Below are 26,834 nucleotides of genomic sequence, written 5' to 3' on the forward strand. Positions count from 1 at the left end.
CTGGAAAGGCCTTGAGGAGCTGAATCAGGAACTTTTGTCCGTTTCAAAATATCTCGTTCCTAGCCTTAGAAATCACTAAAAACCCACAATCTTTTAAGGTTTATTGAGAATTGTCTAATTTGTAGAGTTTTTTTAGATTTTCTCAGGCTAGGAACGAGATTTTTTGAAACGGTCAAAAGATTTTGATTCTACTCCTCAATGCCTTTCCTGGGAGCACCACGAGGCCATAGTTCTGATTTTAAAAAAAATTGACTCCCATTTACAAATAGCTATACAATTGAATGTCTGGTCGTCAGCGGTTTTAAGACTTAGGATAAATTTTAAATCATCCAGAGGTGTATTATACTCATACAAATCATTTGCAGATCCTCGCTTTGGCCTCAGAAAAAAAATGTCCAAAATCCGTATACAGTATGTTTTTACATTTATTTTACATTTTTAGATAAAAATAAAAAGGGATAACTGTATCGATTCAGTGGTTAGCAAAACCATAGCTACAGATAGGCACACAGACATCCTATTACTAATTTTGTTTTAGTCTTATTCTAGCCAAACAATTAAAAATTATTTTATGATTGATTGAAAAGTATAAACACATTTGGCTTTCGGACTATGGTTTCTCTTCTCTGGTTAAATACCAAAATCTCCCGCTGTGTTTTGTGAATTTTGAGACCTGGTAACCCTTAGATTTTCAGTCAACAATTTAAATTTCTAGTTATTAATTCTTACATCAAATAAGAGGGGTTTTACATTTAAAACTTGTATTTCAAGTACATATATTAAACATAAAATAATAAAATTAATATCAGCTGGTATCTCATTAGCTTAACACGTGGTTTTACTGAAATAAAATATAATATAAACCTAAATTGCAATAAACTAACTTGATTTAACTACTATTTGACTAAAATTTACACTACAATATGATCAATCTTATCCATTCTGAGCTGAAGACTTTGAATTAGATAAGAATGATAATATGCCTTAAAAGTATTGAAGGTCAAAAAAGAAGAAATAAAAGAATGAAAATAAAAAATAGTTATAATATCTTACCAAACATTGAGCTATCCAGGCTGAAAGGTAGAATATCTTAGAAATTAACAAAACATCAGTTGAATCTTCTAATGCTGTAAAAATCTAAACATCTAACATTAAAAACATAGATTAGGTATATCAACTACTACATTTGATATACCCAACCATAAAACATAAAAGGGGTTGATTTTTTAAGTTACTAAAACATAAGGAATTTAAGCTTTAACAAAATCACCCAAATACTGTATGAATTAGAGATATAAGATACAAGTAAAAGTATTATCTATCACTTAAACACTCTATGAACAAGAGTATAAATAATAATTGTACAATAAATAAAGCTGGCTTCCACGCCTTTATTATGAAATGACTTACCTAACCAAGCTTTTGAACTTGGTAGCTGAGGGTTTGTGCCTAATGTTACTACTAGGACTTTACTTGTCAGACTACAATTCTAATCCGAATGCTCTATGCTTTTATAGTAAATATTTAAGATTAGAACTGGTTCCATTTGTAAACAAATGTGTACAGCACATAAAATTATCTATTTATTGTTAAATTTAAATAAATAGCAACGTAATTTCTATACTAATTTTATGCATTTTGAGCTAAAAAGAAAAGTTTTAAATAAATGTTTCAATTTTGCCCTTTACAGACGAAATTAAATTATTCTAAAAAGAAAGAAAGTTTTATGTTCAATTTTACTCAGAACATCCTGAAATCTAGAAAACACGCTGTGAGAAGTTTAAGTTATTATACTTTGATTTGGGGTGTGGGTATAGGCAGGGAGCTAAAGGGATAAGACAATGGCCAACAAATTTATGTACACAAAATTACCCTTTTTGTAAATACAATAAGTGATTGAAATGTTTGGACACTTAAATTAAAAAAAAACCAATAAAAATGACATTAATGTCCGCAAAGTTGTTACTAATAAGAAATTATTATTATAAAATTTTGAAGTCTAGTAAAAATATATTTTCTTGGTTGAAATTTATTGGGTTCATTTAAATATATTTTATCCACAATATTTGACATGTATAATATAGTTAAGCCTTTGTAAAAAGATGTATTGTTTTCACCTAATCCAACAGTAAGTAATCACAAATGTAGTTTCTACTTTCTATGGTCAGGGAGTAAGGGAGGGGACAATGGGCAATTAATTCAGTATAAGAGTTATCAAAGAAAGGGCATGAAATCCAGTTTAATCCAATAAATTTGTAGAAAATTATAAAGGGATTGTTAATTGAATAATAGATTTCCATAGCAACAGTGCAAATGAAGGTGCTTTGACTTTTGTGTCAGAATCTAAATTGGGACATTTCATTACCCTTGGTTAGGTAACTTCATTTCACTTTTCAATAAAATCTAAAATGCAGCGGTTTTTGAGAAAATTAGATTTGAAAATTTCAAGTTCAATTTTCACCCACTAGGAGTTACCGCATAATCATGACAAGAAAAGCAAAGATTATTTATTTAAAATTTTTAACAACTTTGCTTTTATAAAGTTCTTCATAAAACCCCTCCTGGAGTGAGTTAATTAATGGCCATTTTTATCAATTGCTTTGATAATGTCACGGAAATTCAGCCTTAAATAAATCATATATAGAGAGGTTTTATGACTGACTTTAGAAAAGCAAAGTTGTTCAAAATTTTAAATAAATAATCTTTGCTTTTCTTGTTATGATTATGCGGTGTTTATTTCCCTTACCCCCACTTCCCTTATCCCTTCTCCCCGTCTGCAATATTTAAAACATACATAACGAGTAGCGGCATTTCATGCGCAAGTCCCCAACACAGTGGGATCTTTTGCCAAAAAACGGGACATTTAGAGTAGACAAAAGTAAACTTCAATAAATAAGCTTGTATTTGAAGAAATGATGTAATTTCTTTTGCTTTAACTCGGAAATAACCTAAATTTTGCCTCTGTTAACTTCTATTGTGCATTTGGTATGTACGTCTTGCTGTTTTGGAGGAGCGAAGCTACCCTATTTTTAAAAAATCTATAAAACTTCATAACTTTAGTTAGGATTGGAATATTTTAACAAAATCAACGTCTATGTAAATATTTCTTCAATCCAAACAATGTTTGTGAACATGAATATAGCGTCAGGTGCACCCAGTTCGAGTCCCGGCATTTTTAGGTAGGTCCAGTATAAGTAAAATAGGACACTTATAAGGCATGTTTTCAAATGTTTTTTTTACAGATATAAACAACAATAACATAATTTTCAAAACACTTTTGATTTTGTGTTAATACCTTTATTCTAAGTCTAGCTATCTTCATTTAAAGTTTGTATAAGAATATAAACATAATTACTAATATTATATTCTCTCTCAAACGTATATTTCTCTCTCTCTCTCTGATGCGTATATAATGTTTTTGCAATATTATAATTAATTCGCAAATTTGAATTTCTGCTGGACCAAAACCAGTTAGAAATACAAATTTTTTTAGACCACATGAAATTTAGCAAATTTAATTGCTAAAATAAAAGTATTTATAAGTCATTTTTATTTAACGACTCCTTTAACCCTTAAATGTCCATTAAAACCGCGAGAACGGCAAAAATCGTTAAAAATCACGCCAACGGCGGCAAATAATGGCGTAACGGTTGGCCGGAGGCAAATAATGCAGAAGTAAAGAAAGATCCGCCTCAAAAAGTTTGAAAACATTGCAGAGATGACTTTGGGCTCTAAAATGACTCCTTCCCCCTCTAACGGGGGAAAATTTGAAATTAACAAGAACGAAATTGTTCAAACCATGCAATGTAAAATGCTCAATTACTCAAAAACGGACAAGAGGCCCCAGGTTGTGAAAACTGTTTTATACACAATACATGTTGTATATTGATATTATTATTGCAAAACCCGGGGCCTCCTGTCCGTTTTTGTGTAAAATGGAGAAAACTGATTTTTTGGGGTTAAAAATCTTAATATTTTTGGTGAAATTTTCTCACAAAATGTCAATTTACACCACCAAAAAAATATTTTTTTAAATTTTTTCTTTAATTAGACATTGGTACAGGTATCTGAAAAGTACCTCAATAAATTTTTTTTTTCATAAGATGAACATAAATGTATTTTTTGTTGCTTTGAAAAAATTGTGTAATAAAATCTGGAAAATCATCAAAACTGAAAAGAAATTTTTCACTACCTTTTTTAAAAATGGCATAAACCCGCCAAAAGTGAATATTTTTTAAAAATTTCTTTTCTAGCTGTCTACTTACAGGCATTATTAGGTCCTAGGATAGATAAAAGTCGATTTTAGAATTTTTGGATGTCCCGATTTTTTTCAAAAGATCCCACTGTGCCCAAACTCAGTCAGAAACTGCTAAATTCTTGCACATTCCTTTTAAGCCAGTACCCAAAGTCTGAGACTCCTAAAAATTAAATATTTGATCCATTGTCCCCTCCCTTACTCCCTGTTTTATGGTTCTCTAATACGGTGTTCTCCAAAATGGATGTCTGTTTGTATGAAACTTTGTGCTTGTCACTCCAATGGAGCCTCCTGACAAGAAATATAAACATCTTCTAAAAACTACAGTAATTACCTTATGAATTAGAGTAATTAAAATTGAAATGTTTTTCTTTTTTAATACTGCTTGGCTGGAGGCTGCTATGAATATAAAAATTAGACCATAGTTCAATATATAAGTTGTCATCATGGGCATGCACTTTGATAACATTTGGCTCACCATCACTACCCATAGGAGCACCCTTAAAATCAAGATTTTAAAATGGATTTTTTTAACACATCACAAAACATGATTGTATACTTTTAAGGGTAATTTTGATCTTTAACATGTATTTAGCTTCATCCAAAAGACTGGAGGTCAGCATTTGTCCTCTAAAGTGATAGGAGTCAAATTTCTTTTTTTCTAATATTTCTTACTAGCGGCTACGCCCCTAGAGGCCTTTAGGGGCACTTGAGGAGGAGAGAGTCGAATTTAATAATTTAATTTCTTATTTTATATTTTAAAAGAAAAAGTAAAAAAAAAATTACGTTTGATGTTTGTTTTCGTTGAACTCTCTTTCTAAAATTGAGAAATTTAAAAAAAATTAATTTCTCTAGGGAGGGTGGTAGTACCCTCCCCCCAAATAGTTATAAACCTTCCCGGGACATATGAGAATCTACCCTGTTAAGGAGAACCCGATCGGCTCAGCGGTTAGCGAGATCCTTCGGTACAAACACACAAACACACAGACAAACATCCTGTTACTTTATTATAAGGATTTAGAAAAATCATTAATTTCTAACTTATACTATTTTTCATAATAACTAATGCATAAATCCCTTTTAAAATTATTAATTTATCAGAATCAATCTTAAAAAGAGAATAAAAGTGAAAAAAATCACTTTTCCGGTGATTTGTTTTGGATTTGCATATCTTTTTGGTTCACCAGTTTTTCCCCCAACTGCTTTTTTTGAGATCTTGTGCATCATTGGTCCTGATTAATAAAAAATTAAGGGTGGAAACAAGTAACCAAAAAATGCATCTACATTTCATATTTACATTAAATCATCTTAAATGAATAATAAAGCTGCTATTCTGAAAATTCAGATTTGCCTATTTTTTGGTTCACAGTTTAATCTACTTTATGCGTAGGTCTGCCAGTCACCTTACAATATAAAGGTTTGTGAATGTTTTCTCCAATAATTTCCATTCTTGATTTTGAAGAATGCTCTTTAAATCTCGTTGTCCGTATTTCCATCTGTAATTTTTGTGCTTTGCTACTTATGTATGTTGTCATCCTTGTTTTTTTTACTAAGAGCAGTAAAAAATATGTTATTTGTATGTTATGTGTCAAATCACCAAGTAGTAAGATATCTAATAATAATGTTTCAGTTTTCAATTCAAAGGCCCCCTTGCTCAGTGCTTGTACCGTCGCAATTTTTGCATTATAGAAAAAAAAATTTCCATGGGTCATTTTTTGTATAGATAAACCATATTTCGGCTGGGGGCAAAAATTTTAACAACATTTTTCTAGGACGGGACACTGTAATATATATGCAGGAATAAGATATTAGCCAACAAGCGAAATAAATCTAAAATAATAATTGGGGGGCAGTTCAAAAGGTCACAAAATCTTTGAAGCGTTACCCCTCATCGACAGCTAAATATCACGTATAGGTTTAAAAATTTATTTTGAATAAATTTCGTTGTTGGTATTGCGAATTCTTGGATGTATTTTATGTGTTTAGAAATTAATTAGAATTATTTCATCTTAGTAGAATTGTTGACACTAATTCTCGAGATAATAAGATTATCTTTTTAAAGCGAAGCTTTTCTATAATTAGGGTCGGTCCGTCCGTCACAGAGAGATAGCTCTTTTTGTTAATTTAGGCATGTTAGAATTGTCCTATCGATTTCAAACTTTGCATGGTGATTCCTTTAGAAGTTAGGTACAATTAAGAAAGCGTAGCAACTCTATAATCATTACCAGAATGTCCGTACGTCCATTTTAACATGTTGATTTTTTTACTTTTTTAACAACAATTTTTTTATGTGATCTAATCATTCGATTGGTCTGATTTTTGGTATATTGATTCCTGGGACAACAAAGCGAAGCAACTTTTATGGATGTTGTCATCCTTGTTAAACAGAAAATTTCTAAAGAATGTTCTGTACTTCAGGGCAAAAGGGGACAATTAAGTTGACTAGAAATATGTAATCATGTCAAATTTTGACATATTCAACGTTTTTTATTCAAAACTGCAGTCAATTACAACACCCCCCCCCCCCCCGGAGGTAAAATTTACATAGAAAGAGTAAGCCTAAACCTTTAATTTTATGGTTGGGTTTAACGGTTTAACCCTGGTTTGTAATGTGAAATGTCAAAAAAATCCTAATTACTTAAAACTAAGGACTTTCAACCATGAAGCAAAGCGCAATATTTTTTTTGGAGAAATATTTCAAAGGTTTTAGGGGGCAATTGCCTTTATCGATTGCACGCCCTATCCTATCCCTGTAATTATCGAAAAGAATTCTTGGGAAATGATGTTATATACATAAATACAGATATGGACTAGTTATGTAGCCTACAAAATATTTTATTACATGAAACTTTAAAACATATACTGATAAAAAAAATCCTTTCCAAGCAGATCACCAACTCTATGACAATCACCAATATATGACTGTACATATATCAACAAGGATAACAACATCCATAAAAACAAAGCTCTGAAACGGTAGGAAAGACGAACATTAACTCTTGTAGAGTGTTAGAACTAAATATGCAAAATATAAATATAAAAGTTTTGAATAAATTATACGTATATTTGTTGCAAAACTTCTCAAATACAGAAAACTGTTATCCTTATAATAAAGTTCCAGGATGTCTGTTTGTGTGTACCGAAGGATCTCGCTAACCGCTGAACCGATCGGGCTGGTAGCTTCTTATAGGTACCGGGAAGGTTTATAACTATTTTGGGGGAGGGTACCACCACCATCCCAAGAGAAATCACAAAAAATCTATTTTTTCCCCCAGAGATTACAACGCAACCGATAGGTATCATAGAGACTTGAACGCAACATAGATAGGTATCATGGAGAGTTGAACTAAAAAAACCCAAACATTTAAAGTGCCACTAGTGGCCTCTAGGGGCGTAGCCGCTATTATTCAATAATTTACTTTTTTGAGCATGTTTGTCTCTATTTCTAGACACAACACAACATGTCCCACATTTTTGTAAAGAAATAATATTGTCTGCAGGGAGGGAGGGGACATTGGGCTATTTATTACTCAAGTCCCCAAAGTTTTATGATAACGGTTTTTTATTCGGTGGCTTAAAAACTTTTTGAAATTCTAATTTGTCAATTTATTAAGATGCTTGTCCAAACGTTTCATTCACTACTTTTGAATCAACGCATGCGTGATTTTGTGTATCATCATTGGGGATGTACATTTTTTTTTTATCGGCCAATGTCTTATCCTTTTAGATCCCAGTATTGTATGATATTGACGTGGAACACAAAACACAATTTATTTCTATTAAAATCTTATACAGAAGAAACCTAGTGAAAAAATTTGTCTTTCGATGATGCACAGTACAAGGTCAGCTTAATTTGAGTTGCCGATTGTGTACACAGTTTCCTCATCCTATCTCAATATTTACTACTAGATAAAAAAGCTTTAAAAAAATATAAAATTTGAATTTTTTTTATTTGGAAGTTTGAAGCTTGTTTAGCTAGTAGTAAATATTAAGATAGGATGAGGATTCGAGGAAACTGTGTGCACAATCGGCAACTCAAATTCAACTGATCAATTTATAATGGTAGTGCTGCTAAAATATAATTATGGTATGGCCTTAGATTCTATTGTGAGGACGTCTAAGCTTTTTATTTTGGTCGATAAAAATATTTAATATGGAGGAGGGTTAATCTATAAGGGGAGGGGGGAGTTTTAATGCAACCATCTCGTAATCAGTGGAGAAATAGCTCTTAGAATCAGAATTTCATTATGAAACTTGGCATGAGTAATAAGATATATAAGTTGGAAAGAATTTTAATGTTAGAGGGAGATTTGAAACCTGCATCAAATTTTAAGGATTTTTTTACAAAATTCGTTTTTTGTATAATTCTTTATCTAAAAGCGGAAATACAATTTAAGTTAATTAATTTTGACATCTGTGATTGGTGGATAGAAAATTATCTTCTGATAGGAGAAGCTTAAGTGTCGCACATCATTCAACCAATTAGAGCGAAGGTAGTTTCCAATCCATCTATCCTATTGGTTAAAATTTATTAACTTAAATTGTATTTCCGCTTTTAGATAAATAATTATACAAAAAATCCTTAAAATTTGATGCAGATTTCAAATCTCCCTCTAACATTAAAATTCCTTCCAACTTATATATCCTAATGAGTAATCCTTAGTGGGTCTATAACTGGTTGATAAAGAAAGTAAAATGGAAGGATTTGGCGTAGCATATAAATATAACAAATAAATTAAGGTGAATAAATTTAACGTTGTCTGTAACGAACAAGTTTTCAAGCCACAAAAGGAACAGATTACACATATGAAAAAAGGGGTATAGTCCCTTTCGTGGCAACGCTCCTTAAGGGGCGATTCTTCGTTTTTTTCACAGTAGCTTTTTTCCTATTTCTAGACCCTGCAAGGGGCTCTAACCCTGCGGGGCCAATTGCCTAACCCTGTGGGGCAATTACCTAACCCAATATAATCTAACCTAACCTAATTTAACCTATCGAAAGCCATTTTAAAAATACGACGATATGCCCCTTAATGGGCGTTGCCACGAAAGGTACTATTCCCGAAAAAAAGCATAATAGACAGACCAACCAACAAGTAAGATTTGTAACAATAGCTACGCTGCACATAAAAAAACCCAAATAATCAGGTTTCATTGCAAATTTATTTGATAAATTATATTTGCGAGTGGAATAGAATAATAATAATAATTTTGATAATAGAGCATTTCAACAACACGTCAACAATAAGCAGTTTAATTTAAAAGTTTATACTTGGGTTGGGCCGGATATCCGGTCATTTTCAATATCCGGCCGGATACCGGATATCCGGAAATTTTCCTGATATCTGGCCGAACACCGGATATCTAGCATTAGGAAACAGCCGGATATCCGGCATTATAAATCAGCCGGATAACCGGCCAAAAAAGTATCCGACCCAACCCTATTAAAAAGTTATACACCATGTTCTTATGAATGAAAAAGGCTGATGGTTACACCCAAAATTAAATATATCAAAATCCTATGTGTTCCTTCTTGCAAGAAATTATGTAATTAAATGTATTTGTTTTATCATTTTTAATTATTTCCTACTAAAAATTTGCTTTACAGAAAATATTTTTTTTTATAACATTAACAAAGCATTTAAAATGAGAAATACAATATAACAAATACATATTTTTGTAATTTATGCAAAAATTGCCTCGGAAACTAAAAAATTAAAAGAACCTATTTAAATTTTCATTTTTCGATGCTAGAGAGAACAAAATTGCTTAAAATATCTTTCAAGAAGGAGTAATAGGTAATTATGATCAAATAGGGACTAGTAGCTTTCACAATACTGTGTGAAGTTATGAGTAAGATTCCAGTCAAATGCGATTATTAGGTAAAACTGTTTTTAAATATGCGTTTAATTATACTATGAGTTTGGTCAACATTAAGAACAGTTAGACTTAATAAGCACATTTAACTGGATTTACTATTCCCTTTAATCTACGCCAACATGCATGATAAATCTAGATTATTTATAGTGGTGTATTCTTCAACCAGTCCCCTCCATAAAAACAAGTGTTAAAAATGTATGAAGGAACGAGTAGTTTGAAAAATAATCAAAAACAGGCTTTCAAAGATCTTTAAAACTACCCCGTACCTCATTTTGTTAAAAAAAAGTTGGTGAACCAAAAAATTATTGGATCACATTTTTGATGATATAAAAAGTTTTTTTTTGACATAAGAAATATTTACAATTTTGGGTTTACAATAGAAAAAAATTGTCTTACAACATTTAATATTTATACATATAGGCATAGGTCCTTTTTTTCATTCAATTTTGATATATATAAAAAGATTTTTAACAAGGTTTAGTCAAAAGAATATAATATATTTTTTAAAATGACATTTCTTGGGAAGGATTTTCGGGTGTAGTCCCTTTCGTGACAACGCCTCCTAAGAGGCGTTTCGTCGTATTTTCAAAATAACTTTTAATAGGTAATTTTAGGTTAGGTAAGGTTATATAAGGTTAAGTGATTGCCCCGCAGGGTTAGCATGGGCTAAAATTAGGAGAAAAGCTACTGTGAAAATACGAAGGAACGCCCCAAAGGAGGCGTTGCCACGAAATGGACTTTACCCAGATTTTCTATCTTAATCTAATTCAATAAGGATATGATAAAGCTTAAACTCACAGCAAATATAGATGTGCCATAATTTCTGTCAACAAAATCAGAAAGAAAAACAACTATATGTAAAAAAATATTAGATGCATTAAACAGTTAAAAATTGTAGAATATGCACTGATCGTAATCACAAATGCAATGATATTAAATATTTTTTTTCTTCAATAGATTCATAAGCTTTACTGATTTTTATGGTAATTTTATTTTGCGCAATTTAGACGGTAGTGATGACACACCCATATACAGAAATAAACAAGGCCCAACTGTCCTAATTAGACGGTAGTGATGACACACCCATATACAGAATAAACAAGGCCCAACTGTCCTAATTAGACGGTAGTGATGACACACCCATATACAGAATTAAACACGGTCCAACTGTTTTAATTAGACGGTAGTGATGACACACCCATATATAGAAATAAACAAGGTCCAACTGTCCTAATTAGACGGTAGTGATGACACACCTATATACAGAAATAAACAAGGTCCAAACAAACTGCTTAAATCCAAACAAAGACGTAAATCTGAAAAAATAGCCTAAACCCATTATTACAGGATCTTTGTGAAGCTTACCTAACAAAGAAAACCTAATCGGTTAAGATATTATTGAGATCTTAATCTTCAGAGAAAAAAAACCTTACTACTTTATACATAAAAGAACAATAATCTGTAAAATACTTTGTACCCTCTTATATTTAAGTACTTGCAAATACTCATATCAATTGTATAAGAATCCAATAAACGTGAGTTTTTTACAGAATAGAATTTAAAATATACCAATGGCGTTAAAAGAGTTTTTTATGTACTTAAAAGATTTGTAGGTCACTGAACAAGAAAAGTAGTGTCAGTTTTCTTGTAATGCCCGAACAATCGGAGACATCAACCCTTTGATTGCAAGACCTTTGTCTGTAAGTTCTAACTAAACATGATCAACTTTAGCAAAGAAATTCCTTTTTGTCATAACAGCAGAGCTGGATCTTTAAATCATTTTAGTGGTGAGCCAGATCGGGGTGAGCCAACTTTCCACCAATGAGAGCACAGCATTTTATGAAATGCTGCGCTGTGATTGGCTGTGAAATTCGGCTCACCCCGATCTGGCTCACCACTAAAATGATTTAAAGATCCAGCTCTGATGGTATCCTGTTATAAAAGTAACAGGATGTCTCTCCGCACTGAAGGATCTCACTAACCACATAACCGATATAGTTCTCTTTTATTGGGTATTGACATAAGGTTTATAACTATAACTCTCCAAAGAGAAATTACATTAAGAAAAAAAATGACCCCTCTCCTTTAAATTGAAGCTTCTCATAGGTCCAGAATATGTTTGACAACTATTTCTGGGGGTGGGATGGGCGGGTGCCATCACCCCCCTAAAACAATCGTATGCGCTGCATAATACGCCTAAGAAAACTGTAGTCAACTCAAACACTATTGGGATGTATTTGATCAGAAATATTGAAAATCACGCACAAGATGAAAGGAATATCATACAAATCAAGAAATAGTTGCGGTGCTCCCTCAACATAGGAATTATCTATTTTTATTAAAAGCGAGACTTTTTTACAATTAGGGTCGGTCCGTCCGTACGTACGTCCGGAACGGATAGCCTTTTTTTGTTAATTTAGGCATGTTGTAATTGTCCTATCGATTTCAAACTTTGCATGGTGATTCCTCTAGTAGTTAGGTATGATTCAGAAAGCGTAGCACCTCTATTATCGTTAAAAGAATGTCCGTACGTCCATTTTGAACTTGATATTTAAGTTTTTTAACAACAATTTTTATGTGATCTAATTATCCGATTGATCTGATTGTGATATAATTATACATTTATATTCTGATTAATCAGTTCTAATGACACTCCACCAGAGTTAATGTTAGTTTGTCCTACCGTTTCAGAGCTTCGCTTTTATGGATGTTGTCACCCTTGTTTTCTTATAAATTGTATAAAATGTAAAGTAATTATTTTTGAACTTTAAAACTACATTAAATCTAAAAATGATGTATTTACAAGGAAAAGAAGTATATTCTGAAAAGAAATTGAATGAAATACAACTCTTTATGAATGGATATAGTATTATTTGGATCTTACACCAGATTTTCATGTTCTATAATAAAGTGAACTCTGTAGCGGGCTAAAATAACGATGTCCCCCCCATTCCAATCCTTTACCCCATCCTCTCCCCATCTACTAGATAAAATTTTCGACCAACAAATGCGAGGGAAAATTGCAACCTAAATTGACGACAATTTTTTTCCTGTCATAATATCCACACATATGGTTTATATTTTCTTACAGCAGCTGTTAGTTGACTGATCTTTGGTGAACTTCTAGTTTGTGCCATTAAAATTGTCCTAATTTTTTTAAAATCATGTATTTTTACAGATCTATAGGTAGTATAGATATTATATACATGCAGATAACTACATGCCCCATCTTTCTAAGGACCTTTTTCGTCTGCTAGCAAATTGTTTTCTCCTTCTGGGCTGTGTTAATATTCCAGACATTATTGGTTGATTTTCAAACACCTAATTGAAAGTCGGCACAAGGCCCTTGGGATGGGGGCATACAGTCATTTAACTCCCTTCCCCCTCTAGTGTTTTACTCTAAATGTATCATAAGTGGTTATTGCAGCTTGGGTGTCGGAGGGGTGGTGGTGTAAGGGGTGTCGATCAAATTAAAACATGTCAGGCCTTTTTCGCCCAATCAAGGGTTAATACTTTGTATGCTCTGTTCTACTTTATTTAAAACATTTGTCCCTGTCCTTATCTAATTATTGTGGTGTTTTCCTTATTTGTTGACATTTTAGAAAATTGGATAATTAAAACAATTAAAATAGCAGGGATGAATTAGAGAACAATAGAAGATAAATTAACCTTACCCCAAAATTGTAATGCATAAAATCTTGTATTTGTAGCTTATAAATATTGGATTAAAGCGTTTATTTATTAGCTATTGTCCTTTCCTTCCCTGTAAAATAGCCCTAATATAATTTTAACAGATTGTCGTAATAGATCAGATTTATAAAAAATACAAAAATTAGTTAAAATGCAACAGAGTTAAGAATAATTAGAGGTCATAAAGAAAAAATATGTAAATTTATATGAAAAATGAGGGTTCGGCAGCTGCAACTTATGTACCTTATAATTTGCTGCCAAGTATTTGCTGCAGCCACTAAAATTAGCTTATGAAGCAAATTCAGCCACGGCTGCATATTTTTAGCCGTCAAAAAGAAAACGATTGACAAACACAACATTTTCTCTTAAAGGTCCTTTAATAAATCCACAGCTACAGCCCGCAGTCAAAATTGAGCGACTGACGAACCCTTAAAAAAAATTATCAAAATCTCAAACAAATGCACGTGTTATATAAAGGAATGATTTCAAGTCTCGTGTAAATAATACAATAGTCGAAATGTTATAAATGTCAAACAAATTAACAAAAATTAAGTATAATAAAATGGCACAATAAAAAAAATGAAAGATACAAAAAAATAATAAATAAAATGCATTATTTATACAATTTGACTAAAAGTGTGAGATTTCCAATATTAAATGCAAATAAGTGCTTTTTTGAAGATAAAAGACTCTTTCTAAGAAAATCAAATTATCAATTTTCAAATTTTCGATCAGAGATTTTGAATTAAATTAGTAATAGTTTTTTTTTGTACTAAAAAATTAAAATATTATGAAACATATTTTAAAATATTTTTAATAAAAGATATTTAGATGAAAATAAAATGGAAGGTTGATATGGAAGCGGGTACAGGAACATTTAAAGGTTAGGGTCCGGAGAAGCACATCAAATTAGTATTATTTTAATCTAAATAAGTTTTATTAAAAAAAGATTAATAATCACAAATAATTGAAAAGACAACTTTGTCCATAATAAGTGCTAACAAAAAGTAAGAGGATGTCTATCTATCTGTTTGTTTGTTTGTACCGAAAGATCTCGCTAACCGCTGTGGTTCTCCTTTACAGGGTAGCCTCTCATATGCTATGGGAAGGTTTAAAACTATTTTTGGGGAGGGTACCACAACAGAAATCGCCCCTAGAAACCCCCCTAACTATTTTTTAAAACTGAAATTAAAAATGGGGGAGTGTTTATGGAATTCAACTCCCCCCTCCGCAAGTGCCCCTAGAAGACTCTAGGCGCGTATCCGCTAGTTCCAAATAAAAGAACAGGAAGCTTTAATACAGTATTTCAAAAGCCAAACTTTTTTTTGGTATATGTATATTATTGACTGCGTAAAAAGTGCATCAATAATGTAAAATTTACACTGCATACATACTAACGAGCCAAAACTGCGTAAGCTCTGTAGAGACAGCATTGCAAACAAACATGAGGTGAGACTATACGTACTGTCATACCCTAATTTTAAGCAGCTACGCTTCTACTAACAATTATGCTACCTAATGGTTATAACACGCATGTCCATTTTTGTGATCACATTATTTTTCATAGTTATTCTCAAATGAGTGGAGGGGAAGTGGGCTAAATCTGAACAAGCATGCCAAAGTCACCATTGTTTTACTGTAATACCGACTCTTTTATTTAGATATTTTTTAGGGTTGAGCCGGATACTTTTTTTTTGGCAAATACAGGATACCCGGCTGATTTCTAACGCCGGATATCCAGTATCCAACCAGATAAATGGCCAACGCCGGATATCCTGCAAATTGATATCCGACCGGATAACCGGATATAAGGCATTATAAATCAGCCGGATATCCGGTAGTCAGATAGTTTCAAAATCTAGTATCCGGCCGGATATCCGGCCCAACCCTAGCCTAAATACCAAATGAATCACAAGTATTAACTTATGGGTAATTTGGCAGACTTTATCAGAGATGCCCACCGCCTCCTTCCAACGAAATAAAGATTAAAATTAATTGTTAAAGACCTTACATAGAGCGTACATTTTGTATAGTTATAAAATGAAATGCTTATTTATCGCACCGTATTATAAACAGCTTTCCTGTGATATAAAAATGTACAATTTAAGATTAAAACCAGTTTTGTTAGCCCCGAGATACCAAAGGCACGGCCAAACCAAACTGGCTTTAATCTTATGATTGTACATTTTTATATTTCTAGGTAACTGGACACAATACGATGCTATACATAATTTTTCAGTATGCCTACGAACCGGTTCTTATCCACCGGGTATTCAGCGGTTTTGCAGCGGTACTGGAAATTCCCCTCTAATGCTCCATGTAATTAATCATCATCATAAAGTATAAAAATCTTTCAAAACTTCTTTGATTACCTATACTTCCTAAAGAATGTTCATTTTCCATATTAAACCATCAAAAACTGCAGATAGAAAACAAACGTCAGTTTTAAGGCTTAAATTTTTTAAATGTTTTTTTCTAAACAAAGGCATAAATTTTAAATTGGATTTTTTGGCCTTTGCTTCACCACTAGTTCTAATGATGTATTTGTACTGGTACACTTGACTGAATTAGCTACCTAACCTTTAATCTATACTATTCTGTGTTGTTCAATCAAACTTGTCTTAAACTTTGATGTACAAGGACAATTTTGTATGCATGTATGTAGCCCTGATTCTCTAAAGCTCGGATTTAGATGCAGACGACGATGGAAGTGAGAATCATTTGTAGAATCATAGATTGGTAAATTTTCGCGCACAACTATGTTACATTACAAGCTGACCCGCAATTATCATGGAAGCTACTCAATCATTACATCATCATGACCTAGAATTTTGGAAGATGTACCATATTAAGCCACCCTTATTAATGGCACTCAAATATGAATGAGGAATGTGGACGAAGGAAAGTCTGATTAAAGTTGCTTTAGTTTATAAAGGTACTTTTTATCACTTATTGATATGAAATTTTCTCCCAACTATATTTTATTCTTAGCAACTTTAATTCAAATATAAAAATCCATCAATTAAAAAAAAGATTAAACAGAAATCTACAATGATAGACAGACAGACGAACTATATGAGAAGTTGCTCTGGTTAAAATGAAACTTATATAAAAAGTGTCAGCAACAAAAGATGAAAAAGAAAATGGGTTTAATCATTATTTCCTAGAAAAATCTCTATATAAGAGGTAATATCTAATTTGCAGCTATAACTGGGATAATTCTTTCCATGGTTAGCGCAATGATAACAAGAATAAATAAAGTAACAGGATCATTGTATGTCTGTCTGTACCGAAAGATCTCGTTCACCTTTACAGGGTCATAGGTTCTGGGTAGGTTTATAACTATTTTGGGGGATGGTACAACCACCCTCCAAAGAGAAATCGCCCCTAGACCCCCCTCCCAAAAAAATTGTTTTCACTTTTTCTATTTAAGTCTGAAAGAAAAACTTGGGATATCGAAGTCAAATTCACCCTCTTCAAGTGCCCTTCGATGCCATTAGGGGCGAACCCGCTATAATTGAAAAAAAGTATCTATTTTGACTGCATTCTATATATATTTTTCATGGTTTTAGAGATTATTGACTGCGGATACAAAAGGTTTCCTTTTTTATTGGTTCAAAGACATAACAGTCATGGCAAACCAAACTTAATTTTTGATGACTTGTCCACAGTTAGGAACTCATGGAAATAAATTTCTCAGCCACAATAGAAATAAGTTAATGCAATTCTCTGCTGCAACGGATATACCAAACAATAGAGAAGCTACGATACTAAAATAAATTACAATCTGATATCAGAAATGAAACTTACATCTTTCAGTATGATATGGTGTTATAAGATGAGACAGAAATGGAGAAAAACTATGTTTAAAATAAATAGGACGAATCCATTGTTGATTTTTTTATCGCATATACTTATCAAAATTTTAAAAAAATGGAGATTACACCCCCAATTATGATAAACAAATGTTACCCCTTTTGTTGGTTAAAATACCAGTAAAAAGGCGGTTTTTATAAAACTTTGAGTTTAGGAACAATTTTCAGTCTAATGTCCCCTCCCTGCTAAAGGAAACTAAAGGACAGAATAGTTATTTCTCGCATCAGCGTATTATAAACAGCTTTCCGCGGATAAAAAATGTATGAAGATAAGATTAAAACCAGATTTATTTTTTAGCCCCGAGATGCCGAAGGCACGGGCTAAATTAACTAACTGGTTTTAATCTTATAATTGTACATTTTATATTCGTAGAAAACTGCATATAATACGATGCTAGTTCGTATGGATGAGAACCGGTTCTAATCCAACAGATATTAATCAGTTTCGAATGAATCAGAGAAAAATAATAAAATCATTTGCAATTTTCAATTATCAAAGAAATAATTAAAGATCCAACCGTGTAATAATATTTTAGATTTCTGCAGGTTTTATAAAAGCGAAGCAAGAAGGGATTTAAGTTGTTCGTCCGTTTGTCTGACAGAACGGTATAACATAATTGTATATTTCAACAAAATAGAACACGCGGTGCGATAAAAAATTCCTGTAACGATCAGGTGTATTTTTTTTGATCTAATCCTAACAATCTAAAATTAAAGTATTTTCTCGTATTCATTCGAATTCGGTGGATAGGACCCGGTTCTCATCCATACGAAAAACTATGTCTAGCATCGTATTATATCCAGCTTTTTACGAATATAAAAATGTACAATCATAAGAATAAAACCAGTTTTTTAGCCCGTGCCTTCGGCACCTCGGGGTTGAAAAAAACTGGTTTTAATCTTATAATTGTACATTCTATATCCGCGGAAAGCCGTTTATAATACGATGAAAGAAATAACTATTATGTAAATGCGCAAGAAAATTTATTTTTTGGACGATTTGTTACATGAGACGAGAATGTTAAAAATGTCTGAAATTTGTTCTAGGAAGTTCTTATTTAACAAAAATTCTTATAAAAATTTCAAAATATAGGTAGGTATAGATGTTTCAGTAAAATTTACCAAGATAAATGTAAAGATGTTTCAGTAAATATTTAAGCAAATTATAATATTTGAGCATGGTGATTTCGTGTTTTATTCTTGTGAATTTTAAAAGCGAAGCTTTTCTATAATTAGGGTAGGTAAGTCCGTCAATCCGTAACGGTTAGCTCTTTAAGTTAATTTAGGCCTTTTAGAGTTGTCCTATCGATCTCAAACTTTGCATGGTGATTCCTGTAGTAGTTAGGTACAATTTAGAAAGCGTAGCAACTCTATAATCGTTACCAGAATGTCCGTACGTCCATTTTAATCATGTTGATTTTTAACTTTTTTAACAACAAATTTTTATATGATAGAATCATTCGATTGATCTGATTTTTGGAATACTGATTCCTAGAAAAACAAAGAACAATGTTATAAGCAAAGCATCTCTTATCCAGTATTAGCGCAGTTTTTCAACAAATTTGTCTAAATTTTGTTTCTAATTTTGTACATTTATATTCTGATAATTCAGATAAAAACATGTTTTTAGCCCATGAATTCGGTTTCTCGGGACTAAAAAAAACTGGTTTTAATCTTGTACATTTCATATCTGCATAAAGCTGTTTATAATAAGATGCGAGAAATAACTATTATCTCCATAGTGCAGTATTTAACAAGCTAATCCAATTTTGAAAATAAAATTCATAATCACTTTAACTTAAATTTTTTTATAACTATACAAAATGTACGCTTTTTTATATTCTAAACTAAAACAAAATTTTATATTATATTGAACAGTTTTAACAGCATTTAAATTAATGGCATCTTTAAGTATTTATAAGAGTTATAAATAGAGACTAGATCTTTTATAAGGCATTCTTACATCCATACGTACTTTATTAGGTGTAAAAAATTAAGTTTCGAAGATCTAATACAATTTTAAAATAACTGGTTACTGTAAAAAAAAAATAGAGGTGGATTCTTAAAAAAAAAAATAGGGTCGCTGCTCGCTGGTAAGGCATAATTATTTTTGTGAAAAATCCTCCAAAATCGCATAAAAATCTACAAAAATTAAATGAAATCATAAAAGTGTTATCAACATAAGATTTTATGTGATTTTGGAATATTTAAAAAAAATAATTTTTCCTCGCCAGCGAGCAGCGACCCTATTTTTTTTTAAAGAATCCACCTCACATTTAACATATTTGAGTTATCTGCGCAAATATGAAGCCTGATTCAAATAGATCATTGATTTTTTAGGCAATCATTATCATCATCTTATGATAGGTATCTTTTATAATCATAAAACTTCTAAATTCCAGGGATCTAAAGGGCTGAGACAATGGACAATAATTACGATAGGGTGGTTTCAAAATTTTGGGTACCAGTGTAATTTACAGTCCATTGCCACCTCCCTGACCTCCCTGATAAAAGCCCTAAATATCCAAGAGCCAACCAGTTTCATTTGTGCTATCAAGAACTTGACATTTAATTTTGGTAGATTTTTTATTCCTTTTGAGGATGTTATCATACTTTTACGTATAATATACTAAATACTGAGTGTTTATGTGTTTTATTTTCTTGTGATTTGGTCTCGCTCTAGTTTAATAATATGTATATGTTTCATAACATAGATTCTTGAAAGAAACTCTGTGTAGGTAAGGTTGATAACACTGAAGTAATGTGTATATATGGGGAAGATATCTATAAAATAACCGCAGCTGATAATGTATACTTTACTCTGACAAGGAGTTGGCAGATGCAGGGACTGAACTTGTGTCCTCGGGTGACGAAACTGTAGTCGTAGTTTCCTGTGAAATTAATACTTGAAAATAATTTGATACAAAGGGATCTACGCTCCTTGTTACAACTATTAAAACAGCTAAGTCAAGATTAAAATTATTTCAGTGGAAGGCGTAGGGGAAGGGGGTTGAGAGGGTTCTATAAGTTGAAAAAATTTACGCGCCAACCCATCAAATATATTTTTAAAAATCTTTTAGGTACTTTCATCTTGATAATTTTACAGTTCTGTAAGTCCGTCTAAATAAATAGCTTTACTAAACTAACCCCCCCCCCCCCCCCTCCAACCATCCCCCAAAAAAGAGATTTTTATTATGGTCGCAAATTGACCATTTGTTTTACACCACACTGAATGTATTATAATTTTGTATTACACATTAAGGCTCACAACCCCTTGCACCTGCCTGGCGATAAAATAACAACTCTCTAGTTGACAGTATAAACTCCCGTTCCCTCCTCCCCGGCTTTAATTTGGTTGAAAAGTCAAAATTACTGGGTGCTTTTCGCACACTCCCTTGCAAAAGCTTGTGCACGCCATTTGCCAACGCTATATAGGCTAGGACAAAAAAATTATTTTCAATTATTCTTTCCTGATCAGCCTCCCGGCCATTGTTTTGATCCTGACCGCTGGTGCCTCCAAGACCTCCAGGATTACCGCGCATCATCATCATACCTGGATCAGCCGGCACGTTTAGTTTTTTAAATCCAACATTTCATGATAATTTAAGAACTTTACAGTGGCTACGCTCCTAGCATCTGGAGACTCTGTATAAAAAATGGATAAGAAACAAGGTAAATATAGACTAGAACCATCTCGAGTTCTAAATAAAAAATCAAATTAGCCTAAAACCATCCGAGGACCTATGTGAAGCTTCCTTTAAAAGGAAAACTCGACTTATTCGCTATATATGAAGGTCCCATGCTTTAGACAAAAAAACCTTACTACTTAAATAATAGGATAGGCTTCTAGCGTCCAAACAGAACGGTTGTTTATGTTGCTAGAGAGAATACTAGCAAAGTAGGTAAATTTTTCGCATTTAAGTAGACTGCGAGAAGACTGTAGTGTAGAGTATTGAAACTTGTAAAAAAGACTTATCAAATTAAAAAAAAATGACGTAGATTTATTATTTATGAAATGAAAGATTTACGCTTTTGACGCACTGTTTATAAGCATGGCAGGAATCTAAAGGGATAAGACAATGGCTGTTAAATTGATGTACGTCCCCAATGAGGATGCACAAAATTACCCCTTCTGTAGATTAAAATTAGTGGTTGAAACGTTTGAACACTTAACTTAATTAACCAACCAATTAAAAGGGGGGGGGGGGGGCGAAAGTGACACTTTTTGAAACCAATACTAAAAGTCAAAGGAACTCAACTAAAAAAAGAGTTACATGTCTGAGATTTTGCATGGCAGTTGCTTTATAGTGAAGAAACTGTGAAGAAACGGCGGCGCAACCGCCGAAAACCGCCCAGAAAAGGCAAAAAAAATTCGGCGGGAAACGGCGGTTTTCGGCGGTTGCGCCGCCGTTTCTTCACAGTTCCATATTGTACCCCTATAAAGCAACTGCCATGCAAAATCTCAGACCTGTAACTCTTTTTTTAGTTGAGTTCCTTTGTTGACTTTTAGTTTTGGTTTCAAAAATTGTCACTTTCGCCCCCCCCCCCCCTTTAAAGTCCCCAAAGTTATTAAGCCAACAAATAAGAAAACGTTAATATGGAACTTTAGGGACTAATGTAATAAATTATCTCCTTTCTCTCTGGAGAATATATACATTCACAGAGCAAAGCTTAATCCTAATTTTAAAGTAACAGGATCTGTGTCTGTCTGTATCTCGCTAATCGCTGAACCGATATGGTTCTCTATTACAGTGAAGCTTATCATAGGTCCTGGGAAGGTTTAGAACGATTTTAGAGGAGGGTAACATCCCCCCCCCCCCCCCGAAAAAAAAAAGATATTGTCCCCACAACTTTTTTTTACTTTTTCTTTTCAACTTAAATTAAATTGAAAGTGGGGGTTTATAACCAGGAATCCCCCACCCCTTTTTCAGGAGGCGAGGGAGTAGTCGCTATTGAATTGATAAAGCAAACGTATAAAACAAAAGGTATTTAATATTGAAGAGATGCCGTACAGACTTACCTTAAATAAATATTAAAAATCTCGCTATTTCAAAACCTAATTAGCCTTTTTTTTCTAAAGCTAGCTGTCACAAAAGAAATATTAATCTTATTACTAGAAGCTGTGTTATCATTGTTTTTTTGAATCGCATCTTTTTAATAAATAAGGTGTATCAGTACATCCGCTTTGTAGCTTACACAACCCAAACACGATATTTACTTCGTATTTTCACAGTAGCTTTTGATAGGTTATTTTAGGCAAATGTAATGATTGTTACGCGCCGCAAAGTTAGAGCCCCCCGCAGGGCATAGAAATAGGAGGAAAGCTATTGTGAAAATCTGAAGCAAGCCGCTACTTAGTTTTCTTTAATGTTAATATTAATCTTATTATAAGTATGGTTAGACCTGCATTTCCTTATTTTTCTTTTGTTCACTTAAAATAGAAATTGCACAGAAAAAATATATAAATTTCTCTATAATAATCTTTTATGGCTTTCATTATTACAAAACTAGATTTCCCCCAAAATCATCACTAGAGGGTAAATTCAGTCCTATACAAAATTACCTAAGATTTAAAAGATATTCGTTGAAAATTTAAACTAAGATCCTCTAAAGTGGTAAATAAGATCGATTCAGTGGTTAACAATATCTTGACTGTCAAAAATCTTTAATACGCACATAACTTATTACTTTAAAACATACTAGCGGATTCGCCCCTTGCCTCTAGAAGTAATTTTTAAAAAAAAGTACCTCTGATGCTGCAACCACTACATTTTAAATTAACTGCCTAAAAAAAGGGGGGGCCGTGTGGGTGTCCCACCCCCCAAGAAAATAGCCTAAAACCACCACAGGACCAGTAGTTATATTCCCTGAAGAGTAGAATCCAATCGGATCAGTGGTTAACGAGATCTTATGTGACAGGCAGACAGACGGACGGACAGATATCAAGATACTTTGTATTATAGATGATTTTGGTATCTTTTTTTTTGAATTTCTTCTTGAACAAAACAAATAAACGTTCCTGAGCTACCATTGCGAGTAATATCGGGTGGGCCATCACCATTCACCCCTCCATCCCCGCTGTGGACCCGCTGGAAGCGGGCAACTGCGTCCAGGCCAGGTATTGGCCGCGTAAAGCTGGGCCTGAAAAAAAAACAGACACATATTATAAATATTGTACAAATATTATTTAAACTTACACATAAAATATTTGGTGCTTTGAAACATTGTGCCGATTGAGCACCCCCCCCCCCCCTCCCTCCCTCCCTTGAAAATATATCTTATTTTCTATGTAAAGCCCCTGCAGAGCCTATACCTGCGGAGACTATACCTGCAGGGCTAACGTAACCAACGCGGAATGTAACCTAACCTGGCCTAAAAACTACAACCTACCTCAACTTATGTTCAATTCATTTCAAAATAATAAGGCGATGAGAGCTAAATATTTTAAAACCAATTATTGTAGTTTAAACGGTGTGTATACATCTGCGCTCATCAGCAATCAGAAACAATATGCAGATGTGATGATACGAGGAAATAAATGCACACTAGGAATGACAATCAGAATCAGAACAATCAATTATCATTTTTTTTTTTTTGGGGGGGGGGGCTAATATTTGAATTCAATTAAAAAGGTAGGAGACGGATGTGGGCGTTATCCTCTTAGAATTTTTTTTTCAATTTTGAAAATTTGAGTACCACACACCCCCGCCCCCCCCCCCCCCCCCAGCCCCCCGACAGAAACGAACAACTATTTTAGGTTAGGTTTTAGACTAGGGAGACTAGGGAGGGGGGGGGGGGGTGGTACTCAAATTTTCAAAATTGAAAAAAACACTTCTAAGAGGATAATACCCGGATGTGCCATTTTTTAAAACTAGCACAAAAAAACTCATCCGAAAAAAATGCTCAGAATTCCAACTATGATTAAAATACATCAAAGTTTTTGATTTCTAGAAAAATTTCTAAAAAAACAACAAGCTTCCTTGAAAAATATCAATATGAAGCTTAAACCATGTCCATAAAAAATGTACCCAATAAATGTAACCTTCGTTACTAGATTTTCAGAAAAGCTTTTTATAGTCAGATATAACTATCTTTATAAGAAATATAGCAAATGATTATTATAATTCTCACATTCAAGCATTTTATAAATCATTATTGAGAAGCTTTACTCTTCAGCCGCGCCTTCAAACCAAGTTGTTGTACTTTTAATTAAACAATAACTATAAGTATCACAGGAATTAATGATTAATATTTGTTAATTTATATAAAATAATTGGGGAATAGTCCCTTTCGTGGCAACGCACCTTAAGGGGCGATTCGTTTTATTTTTAAAATAGCTTTTTATAGGTTATTTATGTTAGGTTAGGTTAGGTTATATTGGGTTAGGTGATTACCCCACAGGGTTAGGCAATTGGCCCCGCAGGGGCTAGAAATAGGAGAAAACCTACTGTGAAAAATACAAAGAATCGCGCCTTAAGGTGCGTTGCCACGAAAGGGACTATACCCAATAATTGTTAAGTATTTATGATTAAGGCAAAAAATATTAATAAGTTTTTTAATTCACGCTTTCTTAACAAGATACTATTCTATATGTTGATTATAGTGGACGTACTGACAAGTCATCATTATAGAATAGCTTCGCTGCAATTAATGAACCATTACATGATTAATGACTGTATGTTTTCTGTGATATTTTTAGCTGTATCAAGAATTAAAAGGGTAATCAAATAATTTTTCATGTCTCCGTCGCTAAAAAGAGATAATTCTGTGAAGTGGCATAACCCTGCGGGGTAATCACCTAACCTAAAATAACCTATCAAAAGCTACTGTGAAAATACGACGAAACGCCCCTTAAGAGAGGTTGCCACAAAGGGGACCATACCCGATTATTCTATGAGCTACATTGAAAAAATATATCACTTGACAAAATCTAAAAGCCACAAGAACCTGAAACTACAGCAAAATGTCCTTCATTTCCTTTGGCTTAATTTTCTATTGTTCTTTAGCTGACATGCAATGTATAGAATATTTTTAAAAGCGAAGCTTTTCTATAATTAGGGTCGGTCCGTACGTCATGACCCGTCCAACACGGATGGCTTTTTTCGTTAATTTAGGAAAGTTAGAATTGTCCTATCGATTTCAAACTTTGCATGGTGATTCCTTTAGTAATTAGGTACAATTTAGAAAGCGTAGCAACTCTATAATCATTACAAGAATGTCCGTACGTCCATTCTAAATGTTGATTTTTTTTACTTTTTTAACAACAAATTTTTATGTGATCTAATCATCATATTAATCTGATTTTTGATATGTTGATTCCTTGGACAACAATGTATATTGTTATAAGCGAAGCAACTCTATTATCAAGTCCTAAAAATGTAAGTATGTCCATAAACATTATCCTGTCTAAAGCAGTTTTTCAACAAATTTACGCACAGTTTTGCTTTGACTCTTATACATTTATATTCTGATTATTCAGTTCTGACACTATATAAGTGTTGTCCTACCGTTTCAGTGATTCGCTTTTATGGATGTTGTCATCCTTGTTTTTATGATAAATATGGCCATTACAGGACAATTAAGAAAACATTCAATCTTGATAATCATAAAAATACAACAGCAAAGCTGCTTCTTAACTTCGAGACTGATTGTTTATCAAATATTACTAGCATAGGTATACCCCTAGTAGCATTTAGGGGCTCTGTACACAAAGGGACAGAGAAGGGCTAGTAAATTAGCTTAAAACCATCCTAAGAATAAAATCTGGAAATAAAATAGCCTAAAACCATCATAGGTCCTATGAGAAGCCGACCTAAAATAGAAAACCTAATAAGTTGAATGTCCAAACGTTTCAACAACTAATTGTAATCTACAGATGGGATAAGGGGGGGGGAAGTTTGTACAGTTATAGGAAATGAAATTCAGTACCAAATTTTGCCCTGGCCGTTTGGGCTTGTTTTTATAGTTATCAACCTAATTCTTTTTGTAAGCGCTCTTATATGATTGGATCTACCTGTAAAACTTTAAAAATTGAAATTTGGGACTTTCCCTTAAAGGGGCTAGTGGAGCAAAAGACCCCCAAACACTAAAATTTTAAGTTCTGAGCCTATTTTCAGAGATATTGAGACGATTTTTTT

General features: G+C 32.8%; 1 protein-coding gene and 1 long non-coding RNA gene across 3 annotated transcripts in view; both read right to left on the reverse strand.

The window, feature by feature from the left end:
* Nucleotides 1-743: 743 nt before the first annotated feature.
* On the reverse strand, nt 744-1,486 carry LOC145329299 (uncharacterized). Of its 2 annotated transcripts, none has more exons than XR_013882857.1 (3): nt 1,411-1,486; nt 1,054-1,137; nt 744-841 (listed from the first exon to the last, which is right to left on the reverse strand). It is a non-coding gene; the product is annotated as an uncharacterized LOC145329299 (long non-coding RNA). The 2 variants fall into 2 exon arrangements; XR_013882856.1 differs by having other exon boundaries at nt 1,054-1,145.
* A 7,910-nt stretch (nt 1,487-9,396) lies between these two features.
* Nucleotides 9,397-26,834, reverse strand: part of Dyb (Dystrobrevin) — a 51,450-nt gene continuing 34,012 nt past the window's right edge. The window contains exons 21-26 of the mRNA XM_080173361.1: nt 23,716-23,838; nt 21,164-21,249; nt 19,967-20,584; nt 19,518-19,732; nt 15,766-15,828; nt 9,397-15,425 (exon numbers count right to left, since the gene is read on the reverse strand). Of these exons, the coding sequence (XP_080029487.1) occupies nt 20,514-20,584; nt 21,164-21,249; nt 23,716-23,838 (280 nt within the window). The 3' untranslated portion in view covers nt 9,397-15,425; nt 15,766-15,828; nt 19,518-19,732; nt 19,967-20,513. The remainder of the gene's footprint in view (nt 15,426-15,765; nt 15,829-19,517; nt 19,733-19,966; nt 20,585-21,163; nt 21,250-23,715; nt 23,839-26,834) is intronic.

Source organism: Acartia tonsa, chromosome 10 (assembly GCF_053477335.1).
Source record: "Acartia tonsa isolate MP-2025a chromosome 10, ASM5347733v1, whole genome shotgun sequence".
NCBI lineage: Eukaryota > Metazoa > Arthropoda > Copepoda > Calanoida > Acartiidae > Acartia > Acartia tonsa.